The sequence below is a fragment of the Onychomys torridus genome, chromosome 10 (assembly GCF_903995425.1).
Source record: "Onychomys torridus chromosome 10, mOncTor1.1, whole genome shotgun sequence".
Lineage (NCBI taxonomy): Eukaryota > Metazoa > Chordata > Mammalia > Rodentia > Cricetidae > Onychomys > Onychomys torridus.
The window spans coordinates 21,594,402-21,615,325 of NC_050452.1; the positions used below are offsets into that span (position 1 = coordinate 21,594,402).

Sequence of the window (20,924 nt, forward strand, 5' to 3'; positions counted from 1 at the left end):
TGACTGATGCCCACCCAAACTGGCTAAAGGATTAAGAAAAGAGAGACTGTAATTAATGGTCCGAGCACACATGTCCTTGCAGCAGTGATGGACAGAACAGGCATTCCTCTCAGTGGGTGGATGTTCAGCCTGAGCAGGGGAGGGCTTTCTGGCACAGGCCACCAAGCGTGTTCCTGAAAGACAGGGACTTTATGCTAAGTAAATAAACTGATCACTAACGGACAAATGCTGCATAATTTACTCATGTGGTCTGTGAAAGAGTGGAATCTGTAAAGACAGAAAGGATAGTGGAGTTGCTGGGGCTGGGAGCAGAGGAGCAAAGGGAGTTGTTAATAGGGTACGGAGTTTGAGTTTATAAGAACAAGTTTTGGAGGTAGATGATGGTGACGGTTCAACAGCAATGGAAATTGTACTTAAGGCCACTGGAATTTTTACTTGGAAGTGGTCAGGATAGTAACCATGCCTGTTTTTTGTGTTTTTTGTTTGTTTGTTTGTTTTCTGTTTTTCGAGACAGGGTTTCTCTGTGTAGCTTTGTGCCTTTTCTGGAACTCGCTCTGTAGCCCAGGCTGGCCTCGAACTCACAGAGATCCACTTGACTCTGCCTCCCGAGTGCTGGGATTAAAGGCGTGTGCCACCACCTCCAGGCTACCATGCCTTTTAAAAATCACAATTAAATAATAACAGTGCGGGGTGTGGCTGAGCATCATGGGGGCCTGTCCTCAGATCTGGCTTTGCAAGGATTCTGTCACCAGCAAGTGGAAGCTCTCTCTGTCCTTTGTGCACTGCCCATACTCCCAGTCTCTTGTCTTCTGTGACAGCTTGTCTTCCAGCTACATGTGGCCTCCAGGTAGCTCAGTCTCCCCACCCCAAGGCATCCTTCCACCTATTTTTTCCTGAAAATCTAGCAGGTGGGAAGTGTTTGTTTTCCTGAGAACTCAAGCCACAGTGGGTTTTCAGTGAGCTACTGGGCCATGCTTACTGTATCCCAGGGTCCAGGCTGCTTTGAGACATTCTGCAAAGAGAAACACTGTTTTCAGTGCTTCAACATTGGGATTCTGTCCACAGCACCAAATGAGCAGAACAGAGTGTTTGCTTCCCAGTACCACTTGGAATCTTTGAATTTAAATGGAGCATCTCTAAAGAACAGGAAAACACAAGGCCCTGCTTGTAATGAGCCATTTTATCGGTGTCTCTGCTTCCTTTTCTGTTACTGGTTAAAGCGAACTCTGGCATGATTCTTTTAAAGGAGATACTCCTCTTGGGATGAAAGCATCACAGAAGGGTTAGCCAGTGGCAGATGGAAATTCCAACCCCAAAGTTAGGTGTGGTGTAACATATCTAATCTCAGAATTTGGGAGGTAGAAGAGAGAGGATCCAGATTTCAGGACCATCCTTGATTACATAGTCAGTCTAAAGCTTGCCTAGGTTACATGAAACCCTATTTAAAATAAATTATTATTATCATTATTAATTACAATAATAATAACAACGATAATACTTCTAGTGATAGCAAGGATACCTCTCTCCTCCAGGGGAAATGAAAGCCTTGCTTCTGTCAAGAGCAGAGTTGATTCACCATGAACCCTGACCTCAGGAGTTACCAAGAAGCAGCTTAGCAACAGGAAAGCACAAACCTTCATGTTCATGTGTTTTCATGTATGTTTGTATGCCATCTATAGGGCTGGAGAGTCAGAACTCAGATTCTCATCAAGAAACATGTGCTGTGCTCTTCCAAGGGCTGGGGCTTCTACTAGTTAACTCTCATTATGTGTGACTGCCTGCCCATTTTTCCCTTGCTTTCAAAAAGCTGGTTTTAATAGCCTTTTATTTTTAGAGAGCAGAATTATAAGCTAAGAACATCTTTTTAAAATTTCACTACCATCAAACCCCCCATAAAAAAGTTTTGCCTTCTGGAAATAGAATTTTTAAATGCTTATGTAAACAAACTCCAGAAATCATCTATTATGACCTCAATTGATAAGATTATAAGGAAGGAGAGCTTGGAGGCCCCAGAACTTGAGAACATATGCAGTCTTCCAGCGAGATTCAAGCTAAGAGATGTGTTGATGTTACCATGGCCAGAACTCTCAAGTGATGGCAAAGGAGACTGCTTACTTAACTTGGGTCTAACCAATAAGGAGGGAAGAAGGAAGATGGAAATAGATGGATGGATGGATGGATGGATGGATGGATGGATGGATGGGTGGATGGGTGGGTGGGTGGATGGATGGATGAGTAGATAAAGATAAGAGTCCTACTATGTAGGCTATCAGTGGTCCTGGCCATAAGCAGAGTTTTCTTGTTAACTTACAAGTCGCCAGTCGCCAGTATAGAGTGACTGGTGTCCAGCTTCCCACAGAACACTCCTGCAGCAGCTTTTGAAAGAAAGCATAAAAATAGATCATTTGGAAGAATGCCAGTGACCCCTTCTCACCCTCGTCCTGGTACAGGAAATGGAGGAAGTGGAAGCAGAGAGGAGGAGAGTGCAGGCATTCCTGAGATTCCCAAGAGGCTGGGCATATGCCCCCCCCCCCCCCCCAGTTCCCGCCTGGCCTGGAAGGGATGCTAGGCAGAGGTTTCTGCACCCCTAAACCACAGGGCACCAAGGACACACACAGGCTTAGAAGAGAACCCAGAAAGTGTGGTAATCTTCTAATTCAAACATGGTATTATACCCTCCAGCCCTTGCTGTGCATGTGAGCAGCAGCAGCAGAAAATGCGAGTGTGTGGATAGTAAACAAAAACAACACTGTCAAGACTCCCAGCAGCTAAATGGTTTCTGGGCAGGACCCCACTAGACCTCTCCTTGCCAAGGAAACTCACTTTAACAGAAGAGGGCTTCATGCCTCAGAAGGCAGAGTTTGGAAGGACTGCCCTGTAGACCCTCTGAGTGGTTGCTTTAAAACCTGTTGCCCCTTCTATGGTGTCTCTGAAGGACAAGGCTGCTCACCAACCAGTAGTGTTACTGTGAGCCTTATGTTAAAGAACAGTGGCCATTATTGCGTCTGCTCTTCTCATGAGCCAATTTCTAGAAACCCGTGCAGAAGGGTCTGAAGACTTCGGCTTGATTGGAGCCTGTATCAGTTCCTTGAGTAAGATTTCAGCATGCTCCCAAGTTCTGTGGGATTTCTATCCCATGCACTGCACTGTCAGCAAGGACAGTACACAGGAGAGCTTAGGAAGGTGACTCCAAAGGAAGCCTCTTAACGGGGCAGCTCTGTTCCTGCACTGTGTAGGTGCCAGGCAAACTGGTACTTCTGCCAATGTCTTCTTGGTATCTACGGTCTGGTCATCAGACTTGATCTTCATCCTGCAGACTTAAAAGAGCAGCTAGCACCCACGTTTTTGGGAATGCAAAGGTCCAGATAGTGAGTGCATTCATTGCTGTGACATTATGCTGTTTAAAGGGTGCTTTTTGCTGACATGCATTCCTGAGTGCAGGCAAGGGAAGGGGATATGCAGAAGACTTTGTACCGAGTGCCTGGGGGTCCCTGCACCAAGTGCTTAGCATGAACACACAACCTGGTGCCTAGGCAGCTGTTTCTGTAAACAAAGGGTTAAGTACTGACACAAAGCCTGGGACAAGAGGGAACCACAGTGCCCCCAGAGTTGGTGCTAATGAATGATAAACAAAGCCACTTTCATGGGAAGTGCTGGGCTTGCTGTTTTCTGGGAAAACACGATGATAACAGGAACAAAGTGGGATTTGATTTTCCTCCGCCTGTTCTCATTTGAAGGGAATCTTTGGCGCCATGTAAGCATATTCAATGCTTCTGAATCTTGGCATGGGTTCCCTGCATCTTCAAGGCTCAGGGACTCAGCAAGGAGCAGCGAGGATTGTCCTATGCTGTGTGGGGCCTCTTGGAGCCAGGTCACAGGGGAAGATGCTGAGGACTGCACTCCCCCATCCCCTGCTGGCTCATTCGATTTTGCTGATGAACAGCTCTAAAGATCCCAAAGGTCTGTGCTGCTCCTTGGAACTTGATCCTAGGGATGATCCACACCTCCTAATCTCCAGCTAGACTCTGGCAGAACTTCCACAGCTCTAAGATTGAAGCCAGTGCTCCTCCTCCTCTGTCCGTCTGTCCGTCAATCCATGCATCCATCCATGCATTCATAAGATGCATCACCAGAACCTCCTCTATGTACCATCAGTGAAGAGTGGAGACAGCTCCTCCCCATGGGCAGCAGGCCAGGGGTTGGTGTTCTCCAAGCCTATTGTACACACCTGAAGTCCCACTGTCCATCTTGGATTTAATCAAATGCCACCTCTGCTATGTTGTGGTTTAAATGTGAATTCTGCACCCCACTCCACCCCCTCACACACACACACACACGTCTCCTGTGTTGTGAACACTTGATCCCAGCTGTTTTCACTGTTCTGGAAGGTTATGGAAGCTCTAGGGGGTAGAGTCTCACTGGAAGAAGTGGATCACCAGGGGCAGGCCTTGAGGTTTTACAGATCAGCTGGGTTTCCTGTCTGTGCTTTGTTTCCTGAGTGTAGACACATCAGCTGTCTCATTCTCCTGCATCCATGCATGCTCCACCATGGTGGGCTGTATTCCCTCAAACTGTCAGCAAAAATAAACTGTTCCTCCCTTAACAGCAATAAGCAGAGTAAGTGATAAACTCTAGAAGGCATCTAGGCTTTCTCTAGAAGCCACAGACTGCACCTCCCTTCGGGCCTCATTCTCAGACAAATGCTCGCCTCCCGAGGGCAGGGCCATGCTGGTGTTCCTACCATGTTCTGGTTTCCTTCTTTCCTAGGTCTTAGATGGAAAATAAATGCAGATGGATGTGAATGAGGCTAAGTTATCACTTGGAAGACAGTGAAGGGAGAGATGGTTTAAACAGTGTATTTGTTTTTCTTCAGAGTTGCCACTGAAAGTTTAAAGGATGGATTTGGAAAACCATACAGTTAGTTAATTAATGCACCAAGCATTTACTTTGAAATATTTATTGTGAATTGTACTGGGGGTGTGGGGTTAAGAAGACTACACCTGTCCCAAGGATGTACAGATGAATCCCAGAGGACATGGGCATTCACCCTGTGATTTATTCAGATATCACATCAGTACTGGGTTTTCCTATAGTGAGAATTTTAATGAGCTGAAAAAAATACAGGACAAAAATTGGTGTCCCATCATGGCCCCTGATGAACAAGGCAAAGCATTTCTTGTTTTTTGCCATACTAGCTAGCAGTGAGCCCTTCTAATTTGTCCTCTTTTGGTATCCATGGTAATTTTCTTGTAACTTGAGGTTTGACTTCTCTGGTATTTTGGTAAATTCTTAGTGAATGTCTTTTCCAGCGTGGGTTCTGCTTCATGCAGTGCCCACTTCGTGTAGGTTTGACGTGGTAGCAACTTTCATCCTGGCACTGGTCTCTCTGGCTGAGTTTCTATTTCTGTCCATGCTCCAGTGTCGTCCTTGCATGCTTCCTCCTGACCCCAAGTCTGCCAATCCACTGCTGAAGTCCTTAACCCCATGCTTGTTTGTTCTGCTTCTCATTCCTAGAGCTTCCATTTGATTATCCTTAGGGACTCAGGTTCTTCGGTGACATGCAAACTTCTCTATTTTCTTTGTAGTCTGTATGTTTTAATTCCAGTTTTTTAACTAGCTATGTTTTTTTGTTGTTGGTGGGATTTTTGTCTCATTTTGTTTGGGAGGGTAGTGATTTTTCCTTTTACTTGTCATGTTTCCTGGCAATATTTTAATTAGAAGTCTAGATTGTATCATAACTAAAGTGAGATGGAATGGGAGGCAGGTTTGGGATGGTGGGTATTTCTCAGAGAAGATCCAGATTTAAAGTGGAGCTGTATGAAGCTGCTCCTGTGTCTAGTGCCTTGGGGCATAGGGCATTGGGACCTTTAGTTAATGGCCAGGGTCGTGCTTCTTGAGTATTTCCCACACATAGGTTTTTGTTATCACTCAGAAGAAACTGCTCCAATCCTTTTTAGCTCCCAAGAGCCACTTGTTACTTGGTATTTGGTGTCAAGCCCTGAGGCTTAGGACTGAGATATACCTGACAAGTTCCAAGTCCTCTTTCTATGTGACTTTGGCCTTCTTGGTCCCAGATGCCTTGGTAATTCTGAACCTGAATCTTCAACCTCCCAAGAATAGTGTGTAGCAGATCAGATCCATGTCCCATAGTCCCTAGACATGCAGGCCCAGAGTCACTAATATGGGAGGGTGGGGAACGGAAGGAAAGGTAAGCATGTCAGATGATAGTTCTGCAGTGCCTGCACTCAAGGGAAGAGAGCATCTCTGTGGGAGAAGGCTCCTGCTAGTTTATAGGGCAGGCTGTACATACATCTGTCCCTCATACATGAGCAGCCAGCTCAGGACGGACAGTGCACATGGAGACTGAATTAGCTGTTTTCTCTTTTGGTAACAGTGATGGGTGACAATCTACACATAGTAGCACAAAGGCACCCCCTACAGCCACCTGTGTTACTGCTGTCATGGTTCATCGTGACCATGTACAACCAAAAGCTTTAAAAATTAACTCATTTCATTATGAACACAGGAAAGGGCTGAGATTGTGATGGGAAAGGGCTGAGATTGTAACGTTATGGATCACGTAATCTCTGCTTTCTGTTTCCTTGCTCCAGAACCACGAGGCTGTCCAGAGATTATCAGCCACACTGTGGGGATGTCAGAGAGCCCCATTGGACCCAAACCCACCATGCTTCGGGCTGATATGCCTGCAACACCCAACTTTCAGCAGATGTTTGCATCTTCCTGCACAGTTTCAAGCAATGGACCTGGCCAGAGGAGAGAGAGGTAGGATGGAGGGATTTAGCCTTGTTAGAAGTTCCCCTCAGACAACAGAGCACTAAGCTGAGAGGAGAAAGAAAAGAATGGGTAGAGCAGGGCCCAACAGTGAGACCCGACTCAGGTAAGGTGAAGAAGAGCCCATACCCAGGATGGTGTGCCACACATCGCTGCTCATGGAACTTGCTCTTGTGCACTGGAACTGGCAAATACATGAACACCCAGGAAAATGTTGCAAAAATGGAAAGGAAGAAAGGGGCTGTGGCAGACCAAATTATCCTTTTGTTTTCAAAAGATGAGGCCTTGAGAAAGCCAGGAAGGCCAGCTGCCACTCTGGCCCAAAGTAGAGTTCAACTCCCCCATGTCTCTTGTACAGGTTTCCAGTTTCCCTTCCCATTAAAATAAAGGGGGTTGCCGGGCAGTTGTGGCACACGTCTTTAATCCCAGCACTCGAGAGGCAGAGGCAGGTGGATCTCTGTGAGTTCGAGGCCAGCCTGGTCTACACAGTGAGTTCCAGGACAACCAGGCCTACACCGAGAAACCCTGTCTTGAAAAATCAATAGGAAGATAGGTAGGTAGGCAGGCAGGTAGGTAGGAAGGAAGGAAGGAAGGAAGGAAGGAAGGAAGGAATTTTTAAAAATTAAAAGGCCTTGACATCACGTGTAAGGTCTGTACCTATTGTTTATCAATTTAAATGTGTGTATGTTACAAGAGGTATATTTTTAGTGGCTTTCCTAAGTTCCTGAATGTGGTAATTTCCAGTCAAGTTGTCCCCCTGTCTGCAGGAGATATGTTCTTAGGACTAGTTTATGCCAGAGATCCTAGACCAGACCAAACCCTTCACACAATATGTTTTTCTCAAGCATTCATACCTATGATTATTTTGACCTTTTCTCAGAGAAAGTACATTACAGATTCCCGTTGCCATAGCCAATCAGCCAGCATTCTCACTTTTGCTCTTCAGGGCTATTTTTATTTTGAATGTTTATATGTTTATTTATTTTTATTGGATGACTGTTTTGTCTGCATCTGTGTCTGTTTATCACCTTATGCCTGGTCCCTGTGGAAGTCCAAAGAGGGGATCAGAACCTCTGGAACAAGAGTTACAGGCAGTTGTGAGCCACTGTGTGGGTACTGGGAATCAAACCCTGCTCCTCTGTAGGAGCAGCCAGTGCTTAGTCACAAAGCCATCTTTCCAGCCCCTTTGGGGCTATTTTTAAGTAACCTGAGAGTTACTTGAACATGAACACAGTTATATAACATCAGCCTGTCTAACTACTGACTAAGAGTGGGCAGCATATACCACGAGGATACTCTGAATAAGGGACAATTCGCATCCTGGACATGATGGGGTAGGACAATAAATGATTCGTCATTCCACTCAGAATGACATTTAAGACTTAGCAGTTGTTTATTTCTAGAATTTTCAATTTAACGATTTTAGACCAAGGTTGACCTGTGTCTCTGAAACACCTATAAGGGATGAGGGATACTACATCTCCTCTGCTGCCCAGCAAGCCTCAGTACCCACTTCCCCAGCCCAGTCTTCTCCAGGTCTTGCAACAGTTGTTAGTTTCGAGGTAACCTTATGTTCCTTATATTCCCTTATGGTTGTTTTTTGTCTTTTGAACAGCCTGTCTTCTGCAGAACGCCAGTGGGTGGAGAGCAGCCCCAAGTCTACCCTAACCCTACTGGGGAGCAACCACCCTTCTGAAAGTTCTCTCGGCACCCGCGAGTTCTGCAGCTCTGGCAAGGACTCACCAGGGCTGCCCTGCTTCCAGTCCTCGGAGCTCCAGGCCTCCTTCCACAGCCATGAGCTGTCCATGTCAGAGCCTCAGGAAGCTCTGCCCGCTGCGGGCAGTCAAGCCTTCTTAGGCTTCAACACTGCTCAGGTAGCAAGTGGCCTTCCACCTGGCGAGGACCCGAGTGCCCTGCTGGTCAATTCCCACGGCACATCACCGGCTCCAGGAGCCCCTCTGACAACAGCAGGGGCTGCTGACAACGGCTTCCTGGCCCACAACTTTCTCACGGTGTCGCCTGGACTCAGCAGCCACCACAGTCCAGGCCTGCAGAACCAGGGGGTAAGCCTGCCTGGGCAGCCACCCCTCCCTGAGAAGAAGAGAGCCTCAGAGGGTGATCGTTCTTTGGGCTCAGTCTCCCCTTCCTCCAGTGGCTTCTCCAGCCCCCACAGTGGGAGCACCATGAGTATCCCCTTCCCGAACGTCCTTCCAGACTTCTGCAAGCCTTCAGAAGTGGCCTCACCTTTGCCAGGTATGTCTCTGCCTCTGCCCAGTCCTTTAGGAAAGGAGGGTTTGGGGTGTCTCCAGGGTTAAGTCACGTGTTCTGCCGGAAATGTTCAGACCCCCTGATGGCTCTTCCCCATATTGCCAGTCTAGAACCAGGCAGACACAGTGCTTCTGGTAAATCTGTTTGGCTTCCTCCCTCATCCACGGTAGACTCAGCCCAGCCGGAGGAAGTGCCAATGCAGCCCTCACTTTGACTTGAAAGTAAAGATCGTTGGAAGTTGTTTTCTTTTTCTGAGCGAAACAGTTAATCAATCCAGAACTGAGTTATGAACTGTTGTGAGTGTTTGACACCAGCCTTGCCTCTGTGTCCTCCTTTTGGGATTGAAAACATCTGTGTTTTGCAGAGCGTCATGAGGCACTGGCTTGCCCTACCGTTCCGTCCTTTGAGCTGTGTTTCCTTCCCCGCTTAGGACCCCCCCCCCCCCTGTCTTTCCCTCACACCTAGGCATGGCTTTGGACTTGCATCGTTACCATAAATGAGGCAGCAATACACATACTCTATATTTAAAATTTTGCTTCACAGATAGCCCAAATGATAAGCTCGTGATTGTGAAATTTGTTCAAGACACTTCCAAGTTCTGGTACAAGGCAGATATCTCCAGAGAACAAGGTAGGTGGGGAGGACCAGGGACCTCTTGCAATGCTGGTCATATTCAGTCTCTGGGCATCTCTATCAGGAACTCCCATGGTATAGATCAAATTAGAGCAAAACACACTTTTATCATAGGTCTGGGGAAATTTTCACAACTTTCATCTTTTCATGGGAAAAAACTCAGTGAGGGTTTGGTGAGAAGTGGCTTCAAGCCATATGCATCCCAGTGTGTGGAGTGTGAACATTGCTGTTTCGCCAAGCCAGCAGCTCACCAGCCATGCCAACCCACCATTGCTTTGAGGAAGAGACACTGCTCAGGTCTCTACTAAGGTCTCCTCAGAGTATTGCGGAAAGAGGGCCATGAAGAGGAGAGATTCACTGTGGGGAGCTTGGTGGCTACAGGCCACGAAAGGCAATGGAACGGAACGTTTGGAGCTCTAGCTATAACAAACTTCCTGTCACCTGCATGAACCTGCCTGGTTGTCACGGTGCAGAAGGAGCTCACAGGCCCTCCATCTCTCAGAAAGGCTAGTTTTCTCCCTGAGATCCTGCCGTTAGATTTTAGAGATAATAGAAACTATGAGGCTCTAATTCTTCCTGGAAGCTGTTGTCGTTTTAAATGGAAAAGAAGTGGAGAAACAACCATGGCCTGGAAAGGTCCAAGGGCTCTGCAGAGCAGCCCTGTGCTGCCAGCGTCCCCATGTCCTCCCACCTCTTGTCTCCCTGCTTAGCAGCACAGATGAAAGCATGGCATTTTCCTTACTCCATGTTCATCTGCCAAGCAGGGCCCTCACCAGTTCTGGTTGCAGAAGCAGCTGGGAGAAGGGACTGCCTCAGTCCTTCTCCTGCGACTGTCACCGAGCCCCTGAGATTGGGATGACTTATAAAGAATAGTCCTAGAGGTGGGGCACTCCAAGCGTATCAGCACCAGTTTCACACTGGTGAAAAGAGAGGAGCCAAGTACGCATGCGCAGCAGAGAGAGAAGCCGTGCATGGCCACCTTGCTTTGTAACAGTCCACCTTCAAGCTGCTGAGCCATCCCCGGGACCATCGCCCAACCCTAAGAGAGCAGTGTATTGGGCATTGGGGCTCAGACTTCAACTTCAGTGTGACTTTCAGAGGTGGGGCCATCTTCAAAGCACAGCAGGAGCCGCCTGAGGATCTGGGTGGGCAGTGACCTTTGTCTCCTGCAGTCAGTCATCCATGCCTTTCCCTCCTCTAGCCATTGCCATGTTGAAGGACAAAGCTCCCGGGTCATTCATTGTGAGGGACAGTCACTCCTTCCGAGGGGCCTACGGCCTGGCCATGAAGGTAGCCACACCTCCTCCTTCTGTCTTGCACCTGAACAAAAAAGGTAAGGTTCCTTGGAATCAGTGGGGATTGTGTGTGGTTTGTTTTGAGGGAAATACAGTGACAGATAATAGCAGCTGCTTACACAGGTTCTCTTTAGTGTTTGCTTCATAAGGTTATTTCCTTAAGTAGTTGTCTTGCTTAAGAATGTACATTATTTATACATTCTATCTTTTGTTTTGCAAGTAATCTTTTCCATAATATAGTAGAGCCAAGAACCCAGGAAAGCACCCCATTTCCATGTCAGCCTTTCCTCCTTTGGGTGACCACATGTACGACATTACTGCTTGATTTATCACTGACAGACAAACAGTCATCTCCAAAACAATCATTTTGTCTATTTCTAACTTCTAATGTGAAAACTAATATAGTATATATTCTCATGTGTCTTGTTTTGAGTCAAAAGCCTAAGATTCACTGAATTCTAAAATGATAGCTCTTGTTCTCTTTCATAGCTCTGTTTTGTTTCAGAAATATATTGGAAAATATTTTCCATTGTCGGTGGACTTTTTCATAGTTTGTTCATCCACCCCCTTTGCTCTTATATATAGCCATCTTTACCACGTTATCACCAACTCTAGCAAGGAAAAAGTCTCTTTTGTCTTCTCTTTACCACCAAAATGGTCATTTTGAACTTGGGGGCAGCGGGGGTGGGGGGGGTAAAGAACAGCCTCAGGTCATGAAGAGTGTGTGGTAGTCACCCTCTGACAAGATGCCAGAGGTAATTATCTTATCATGAGATAAGGCTCACTGTGGCCTGCAGTTTTAGATGGTTCAGCTCATTTGGTTGGCTCTGGTACCAGGCCTGTGCAGAATCATCCTAATAGCATGATTGTACATAAGGGAGTACATGTTCACCCTCTGCCTGCAAAGTGAAAGGGAGAGAGCTGAGGAGGAAGCTAGATTTCCACCACCTCCCTCACAGGCATTGTCCTCAGTGACCCCAAGACCTCCACCCACCTTCTCATGTTTCCACTAACCACCAGAATGTCTTTCTGGGAGCTGAACCTTTGCTACATGGATCTATGGGAGGAGACATTGCATTAGCAGGGAAGAGGAATCAGAAAAATCCCAGATGTGGCACCTCCTGTACATATCTGTCTTTCCCACTTCATGCTTGGATCTGAGAAGATTCATGTGAACTCTTGCATGAAGTCTGTGCTGAAAGCTTCCTGGGGCAAACAGCTTCGAGTTGCACCAAGAATATAAGATGTGGTTGCAGATGGGCTATCCTCAGGCATGGGTAGCTGACCCATTTCCTGGAATGTGCTTGTCTTACAAGGCTAGGGAAAGGGTTTGGGAGGCACCTGGGACTCAGCGCAGCGAGTACAGCCCCCGAACCTGTGGGTACTGGCAGTGCTTCTGGTGAGGGAGCAGGATAAGTGAGATCATACAGATGTGGCCTCGTAAAATATCTAGGATTTCCATCATAAGATGCTCAACAGAACGCTACTGCTGGGTAGGAACATGGGTCTTCATCACTGAGCACTCACTCAGATCTGGCTGCTGAGGACTCCCAGGTCTTACTTGGGAGCACTGGTTAAGGACACATCAGGAAAAGTCTTATAAAATCTGGGAACATATCCTGTCTTGGGCAGACTTTATACTAAGTGTGAGGATGAAGGCATAAAATTGAGGCTATGTAAGTAGCAGATGTCAGGAAACCCAACATGGTGGTCTCCACTGGGTGAATGCAGTCTCACCTATGTGTGTACACCCAGGTCTGGATTTGACATTTGTGTTTTGCAGTCCAAGGGTAGATTTGACAGAAGAGTTTGCCAAATGAGTGCAGAGCCAGTGAGTCACTCTGCCACCTCCAGTCATCCTGAGATGAGACGACTGGCCATTCTAGACTCTACATTCCAAAAAGCCCTTGGCAGCAGGATCTGCATGGGGCCATTTCCCACAAGTGGAATCCAGACCTTCATTGGGTTTTCCCATTAGGCTGGAAGTCCTGCACCTTCTCCTCCCACAGAGGAAGGGCCATGTGTTTATCCCCTCCATTTTCTTGCACACAGACTTTCATGGAATCCCATCATTCCTTTCTCTGCAGGCTTGACTGCCCCTAGAAAATACTGACATGCACTGTTACTAATAGGTGTTACTGTTTATAAACATCACTTGGAGCCTAATTCTAGCTCAGTATCCCTCATCATAAATGACCCCAAACAGATGTGTCTGGGGATTCTGATTATTTTCAGATTTCAACATGTTTGTATGTGCATAATGAGATGCCTTGGAAATGAGTCCTTAGATTTTGTATTACTTTATTATTTTATTTGTATGGTGTTTTTCCTGTGTGTCTACCTGTGTAGTATGTACATTTCTGGTGCCCATGGAGGCCAGAAGAGGGTGTCTGATACCCTCAAACTGGAGTTACAGACAGTTGTGTGCTGCCTTGTGGGTGCTGGGAATGGAACCTGGGAGACCCAAGCCTTCACATTAAATTCATTACATCTTGTATAGAATTCATATACACTTCGTTGCATATTGATGGAAATGTAATGCAGTATTTTCTATGAGTGTGTACAGGAATCGAAGTTTCATGGTATAGAGTCTTCCATTTATGGCTGCACACTGGTGCTCAAAATTTTCCTAGGGATGTTCAGCCTGCACAACAGACTAGATAGAGCCTGGCAACCCCTCCTGGCACAAATCCAGCAGGTCTTGCTGCCAGGAAGTTGCAGCAGCAGCAATATTGAGAGGCCAGCCCCTACGGAGGGTGGCAAAAAGAGCAGTGACAGGATAGTGGAGCCCGCACACGGGTGTCTACTGACTTCAGCAGCCTGGGCCAGGGGCTTCTTTCCCTCCCGGTTCAGTTGGTACTTCTCCGTCTTCAGAACATTTTCCATTCGGTGACTGCGCCTGGTGCCTCTTCTCTTTAGGTTCAGCAGCTGGCGTGAACACAAGTGTTCTGTTGACTAGCCGTGTCGTGGAATGCTGCTCCTACATAGCAGAACGCTTGTTGCTGAAGGCCTTCCTGTACCCAGCTGTCAGCTCCACCTCACCCAGAGGGCTGGCATCCTTCCAGCCCTTTACTGAGGTCTTTTCTCTCTCAGAGGAATGCTGCTCGTGCTCCGAGGCCAGGGTCTTTCTCAGCTGCCAAGCCATCCCTTCTCTGGGAGCACTAGTAGTGTTGGAGGCTGTCTCAGGGGGATTCTCTTAGTCTCCACATTTTCACTTCCAGAGGTTTTACCATCCACCTGGCTTTTATCACTGCTCACCAAGGGTGGTTCTAGGCAGCCCCACAGTGCTGCAGGTTAGTCCTTTTCAGAGGGAGCCTTCCTAGGTGTAGCTCTGACCTTTATATCTGCAGGAGGCATCTTTTTAAAAATCTTTTCCTGTCTGTCTTGTCTATCCATCCCTCCACCATCTATCCATCTCTGTCTCTCCTCTCGCTCTCTTCCTAGCCTTTTCCCCTACTCTGAGTCTCCTGTGCTTTAAATTTTAAAAATTACTTTTTCTCTTCCTTTGCAGCTGGAGATTTGTCTAATGAACTTGTCCGGCATTTCCTGATTGAGTGTACCCCAAAGGGAGTTCGGTTGAAAGGGTGCTCCAATGAACCATATTTTGGTGAGTTATTTGAGAAGCTCTCTTCATACTTAGCAGGGCATTGATTCCCTCCTTCAGCTGGCTTGAAATTCGAGGGCCTCTCCATCATGGTGGGTTGCTCTCATCTCAGTCCCCAAATCTAAGGCTGTTGGCATCTGAAGTCTAGTCTTTGAGATAAGCTGAAAGCATAATTGCCTTTAAAGCTTTGTCAAAACCAAATAAATGGAAAGGACCATCCCCGGGCTAGAATAAGACAAGGACACATACTGTGAAGGTCAGCCAGTGGGTCCCAGCAGGGCTGGAGCCCAGTGTGCCCCCACCCCTCAGGCTCAAGGAGGAGCCCAGAGCTACCGCCAGAGCCTCCCTCCTCCTTTGTAATCGAGAGCCTTTTGTAGCCTTCTGGACAGACTGGGCAGCCTCATATCCTACTCATTAAGAAGCCCGAGGCACTTTGCACTTATAAAGGCGATGCTATGGAATATACTGCAAGTCTCTCGTTTTGTTTTTTTTTTTTTTTTTTTGAGCTGAGGATCGAACCCAGGGCCTTGCGCTTGCTAGGCAAGTGCTCTACCACTGAGCTAAATCCCCAACCCTGCAAGTCTCTTATCAACCACTGTCTTGCAACCTCGACATTTCTGGGAGTTTTGGGTCACATCCCACAGTGGTGTTAAAGGCTTGCCTTCTGGGTGTTTGGTCTCAACTGGTTCTCTGACTAAATACACAGCCGATGAAGGCCTTGATGATGTTCATTTGCTCTTACCCACTTTACAGGTAGCCTGACGGCTTTGGTGTGCCAACATTCCATCACACCCTTGGCTTTGCCTTGCAAGCTGCTCATTCCAGAGAGAGGTATGTGGTGGAGGCCTCAGTGTAGACTGGCTGTGCGTAGACTCTTCTGCACTGTTCATAGCATGCTGCTCCCAGAACCTGCAGAGATCCTTAAAAAATAAAACAAAACAAAACAGACAATGATTCTATAATAACATGTGCTCAACATAAACTCCAAAGAAAGCAGGTGGCCACCTGAATTCAGAAGGGACAAAGCCCTGCTGCAGACAGCAGCTTCAAGATATTGTACATTGGAAGGTCCCTAGAAAACAAAGACTCTTCATCTTAAAATTGTAAGACATTTGGGGACTAGAGAGATGACTCAGTAGTTAAGAGCACTGGCCGCTCTTCCAGAGGATCAGGGTTCAATTCCCAGCACTCACCTCAGGTGGCTTCCAAGCATCTACAACTCCCATCCCAGGGGATCTGACCTTTCCTGGCCTCCTTGGGCACCAGGCATTCATGAGGTCCACAGACATACATAAATGTAAAATACATAAATAAGTAGTTAATTTATATACACAAACGCACATGTGTGTGTGTGTGTGTGTGTGTGTGTGTGTGTGTGTGTATTATATATATTCTCAGACTAATTTTCAAGGTCGCTTGCATGACAGATTTACAGACCTACAAAATGGGAAATATGTTGCTATGGTTAACTTTAGGTTATGAAGAAACAAGTCTCTTTACTTTTATATTTGTTACAAAATACTCATAATAACTTTTAAAAATTAATATCAAGGGGCTTGACTATGCATTCCAGCTTTCCTGTAGGTAAGTGGGTTTGGCTTTAACATTTTGATCTTTCATGTAAATGAATTCAGAGACCAGGAAAACGTTGTGGGGGGGCGCATGCCACCCTCATCTGTGTTCTGGGTGGGATTGCAGTCGCTGCTGTCACTGTCTGGGAATTCTGTCATGAAATTGTCTTTGTCATGTGGACTACTGTGTCCAAAGTCCTTATTTCTCTTTTCTTCCGTCTTCCTGCAGATCCACTGGAGGAGATAGCAGAAAACTCTCCCCAGACAGCAGCCAACTCAGCCGCCGAGCTGCTGAAGCAGGGGGCAGGTCAGTGAGCACAACCTTGTTTTCTCGGTCTCTGCACCTCCGAGTCATTGGGCAGAACCGAACTCCATGATAGAACTTCCCTTCGGACAGTCATTTCCTGCTTTTCTGTGGACTGTGAAGGAAGTTTCCTTTTATAGATGCTTGGCACAGATGGGTGGGGTGCAGCTGTGAGGAGACACGGCCAGGGCATAAGAGGCGAGAGCTATTGGTCTGACTCGAACAAGACCAAATTCAGTGGAATAAATGTCAAGTCCTGTATTTAGTATGGGGGTGGAGGTGGGGGCGCAGTAAGGCAGGATGTGGGTGACCTGTCTTGCCAGCTGAAAATGCAAAAATGTTCTGTAGCTGTGACTCAACAGTCACTCAACGTGAGTCAGCTGCTGGGCCCACTGTGCCATCTGTGTGGTGAGACACTGGAGACCAGGCCACTTGGTTGAAATATCTTTATTAATAGCTTTTACTTGCTAGACCCATTACTGGAAGGTATGAAAGGTCTAGAGACCCCATAAGAATGCTGGCTCTCCATTCACAGCATCCCACACCATAGCGTCACAGCGGATGAGCTGGTGTCCTTACACAGCTTTAAGTCAAGTCCATAGTTTAGAGTCTTTTTACAGTTTACAACTTCTTGAGAATTTACATAATTTCTCTCCCCCTCTTCCCCCTCTTACTCCTTCCATGCCTCCCACTCGCTGTCATATTCATGACCCCTACTTCTTTAGTTACTGTTATTGTTACACACACACACACACACACACACACACACACACACACACACACACACACGAGTCCACTGAGTCCTTTTAGTGTTGCTCATATACACATGTATTTAGACCTGACCATGTAGGATTTAATAACATATCAGGGCACTCATTCATGAGGAAACCTGCAACTCCCTCTGTCAGCAGCCATTGATTGCCTCTAGCTTAAGTTTCACCAGGCTCCACCCAGAGATGTAGAGTTCACTCTTGGTGTTAATGGGCTTAAGAAATCTCCATGGCATTCACTCATCAGTATAATGTCGCACCAAGTATTTCCTTTGTCCTGAAATTCCCGTCTACTCTCCCTACTCATTCCTCCCATGTAGTTGAGACCCTCACTGCGACTGATCATTTTATCCTGTCCATGGTTTAGACTTTTCTAGAAGGCCTTATGCTGTTAACACAAGCTATGTAGCATTTTCCAACTGGTCTCTTTCACTTGGTAGTATGCATTAAGCTTCTTCCATGGCTTTTATGGATTGGTGGTTTCTTTCATTGTGTAGTGCAGGAGTGTATATATGTGTTTGTACAGATACCTGTGGGGGTGTGCACATGTGTGTAGAGGCAGAAGTCCATGTTGTGTATCTTCCTCAATGACTCTAGATTTTTTTTTTAAGATTTATTTATTTATTATGTATACAGAAGAGGTTGCCAGATGTCATTTGTTGTGAGCCACCATGTGGTTGCTGGGAATTGAACTCAGGACCTCTGGAAGAACAGCTAGTGCTCTTAACCTCTGAGCCGTCTCTCCAGCCCTCTAGATTTTTCTGAAGCAGTCTCTCACTGAACCCTTACTTAGCTCATTGATATGGGTAGGCAAGCTGGCCAACCAGCTCCAAGGACCCACCTGTGTCTGTCTCCCCAATGCTACGAAATAGCAGCACATCACTGCACCCAACTGTTATGTGCTTTCTGGGGACCTGCATTCAAATCCTCAGCTTGCAGCTTCCATGACAAGCATTTTTACCAACCAACGTATCTTCCCCAGCCCTGGGTGAACCACAGCTTATTTACTCACACAGCTACTGAAGAATATCTGGTTGCTTCTAAGTTTTGGCAAGTATGAACAAAGCTTCTAAAAATACCCAAATGTAAGTTTTGGTCAGTATGTTTCCAATTTCTTTGATTAGATACAAAGGAGCCTGATTGCTAGGTCATGTGGCAAGAGTATAGTTAACCTTGAAAGAAACCACATGATTTTTTTTTTTTTTTACAAAGTGGCTGTACCATTTTGCATTCCCACCAGCAGTCAGGAAGCATCCCTTTGCTCCACATTCTCACTACAGGTGATGATGTCACTCTGAAGGATGGGCTTGTTCTAACAGATGGAGAGTGGTATCTCACTGTTTAATTATCTCCCACTATCCAGCTAGAGTGCCATGGTAAAGTCTGAGAAACATCTGTCTCCTCTGTATGATTTATATTCTTCTAATGTAGTCTGCTCTGTAAAGTTAAATACATCACTGTGGCCACTGTACAACCAAAGAGGACTCTCTCATTTTTAATGTGGAATGTGTTTTAGATTTCCAAAAACATGGCTTATCCATAGCCACAACAAAGGTGACAAGGGACATGCCCCAAGCTAGGAGTGTGTCACTGTGGTATCTCTGGGTTCCAGTCTGGCTGCCATTCCGAGGATTGACATCTAACATGTATGCAGCTATACAGACCTTAGGTTTATGTTGCTCAGTATGGACTATATCCTTCCTATACAGACAAGGTAGAGAACAAGTGAGTAGACACTGGAAAAGGCCTTGGGAATTGTTTTCCTGACCTAAGAGAAAAGCCTTTCCCTGGGTAGCCAGCCTTCCCATTTCTCTTCTGGTTCTTTTTGAGACTGAGCAGGCTGGCCCTGGGCCACAGCCCATGGTGGCTACAGGAGACAGTGAGTACCATGTGAGAGGTAAACTCATAGCCCCTAAGTTTGTTCTAGGTGCTACCTGAAACCCTCCAGGGTTGACACTCCTGTGCCACACTGATACATACCGATGTACAACATACTGATACCATAACATACAATCAGCCTTTGGCTGATTTGATTATTTGATTTTACCTCTCAAAAATGTACTTGAAAGTTTAAAAAACAAAACAAAACAAAACAAAAAAAACCCTGTAATGATTGGTTTTTTAAACCACAGCTATATATCAACTTTATTAAAAAGTAAAATTAAAAAAGACTGAAGAAAATGATCCTGGTGACATGTCTGCCTAGGAGAGCTTGCCTCATGGAGCAGAGTGGGTGGCATGGGCTCATTCCACTCCATGGATGGAGTTCCTGAGGTATAGACTGTTGGTCAGAGCCCGCTGGGCATCTTGCCCATACCACCATCTGCATTTGTGTTAGCAACAAAGCTCCGCTTCTCGGTCTCCATGATGAGTGCCAGAACCAGTGTGCTGCTGCAGTCATCTCTGGTTTAATGTCACTCATCATAAGCAGTTTCTATAGTTTGTTAATGTATCCATCCAGTAAATGTTGCTTTCTGTCGTGCTAATGTCCACTGTTGTCCTTGTTTTTAGAGGTTAATCTCCCCACTCCATTCCAGCGCATCGTTTTAATATCATAGTTTATTGAATCTTTGAGAATTTCTTCGAATGTGTTTTGATCATAGTCACCCCAACTCCTCCCAGATCCTCCTTCTGCACATCCCCATCCAAACCTCATGTTCTCCTTTTTAAATGTAATAACTTACTGAGTCCAGATAGTTCTGCTTGTGTACTCACAGGTATGGGGGCATCCAGGGAAGCATGGTCAACCTCCCAGGAGCCACCCTCCCCTAAAAAAACTGGCTCTCACTTCCTTTACCAGACACCAGCTAGGGGCTGGGGCTTGTGTGTCTCTTCCAGCTGTGTTGGACTGTTGACTGGCTTGATCTTGTGTTCCTGTGAGTTCACAGATGTAGTAGCCGTGGTGTATTCAGAAGAAATTGCCCCAGTCACCCCTGGCCTCTGGCTCTTCCATAATATAATCTCTGAGTCTTTTGTGGAGGGGTGTTTTACAGATGTCCCATGTATGGCTACAGCTCACTATTTGTAAATACATTTTTCCGTCTTTTAAGAGAGCACTTCTTATTTATTTATTTATTTATTTATTTATTTATTTTTAGTGGGTGGGTTTTCTAAGCGATGAGATTTCATGTGAAACCTTGTAGTCTGTTTAATTATTCAGGTTGGGCATTAAGACATGAGGTTTAACTTAAGGCTGCTTTGAGATCCTCTACTGTAACACACCAGGAGTGTGAATTTCCATGCCACTGAGCACTACCAAGGCAGGGATTCAGCTCACCAGGTCTGGGGGCAGAGCTTGCACCATCCGTGGCTGAGGATTACCTGTGGTCATTTAGAGTACCTATAACACAAACATCGTATCCAAAAGGTGGGGCTATTCTGATCTCTGATCACTGCTATTCCCATACTCCCCGAACTGATCCCAGACTCCTGCTAAGGTCCTTGAAAATGTCCCCTCTCTTCACAGTAGAAGTCAAGACTCAGGAACACAGCAGTCAGTGCAGGATGCGAAATTTGATACTAATGCCATTATGACTTTGTTCCAATAGCTGGAACAATTTGTTTCTGTATTTTAAGCCTTCAATTCGTAATTGTTTCTTCTGGAAACGGAGGAGTGTAAGCTAACCCTGAGAAAAGAGGCTCTTTCTCTAGACTTCGATAGATCTGTAGATAGTGTGGCTGTTGAAC

General features: G+C 46.2%; 1 protein-coding gene across 3 annotated transcripts in view; it reads left to right on the top strand.

Annotated features, from left to right (window-relative positions):
- Window positions 1-20,924, top strand: part of Tns3 (tensin 3) — a 239,156-nt gene that overhangs the window by 209,154 nt on the left and 9,078 nt on the right. For all 3 annotated transcript variants that reach the window (XM_036200396.1, XM_036200395.1, XM_036200397.1), the window contains 7 exons: window positions 6,612-6,783; window positions 8,408-9,045; window positions 9,604-9,690; window positions 10,895-11,026; window positions 14,500-14,595; window positions 15,346-15,423; window positions 16,393-16,470. In XM_036200396.1, the coding sequence (XP_036056289.1) occupies window positions 6,612-6,783; window positions 8,408-9,045; window positions 9,604-9,690; window positions 10,895-11,026; window positions 14,500-14,595; window positions 15,346-15,423; window positions 16,393-16,470 (1,281 nt within the window). The remainder of the gene's footprint in view (window positions 1-6,611; window positions 6,784-8,407; window positions 9,046-9,603; window positions 9,691-10,894; window positions 11,027-14,499; window positions 14,596-15,345; window positions 15,424-16,392; window positions 16,471-20,924) is intronic.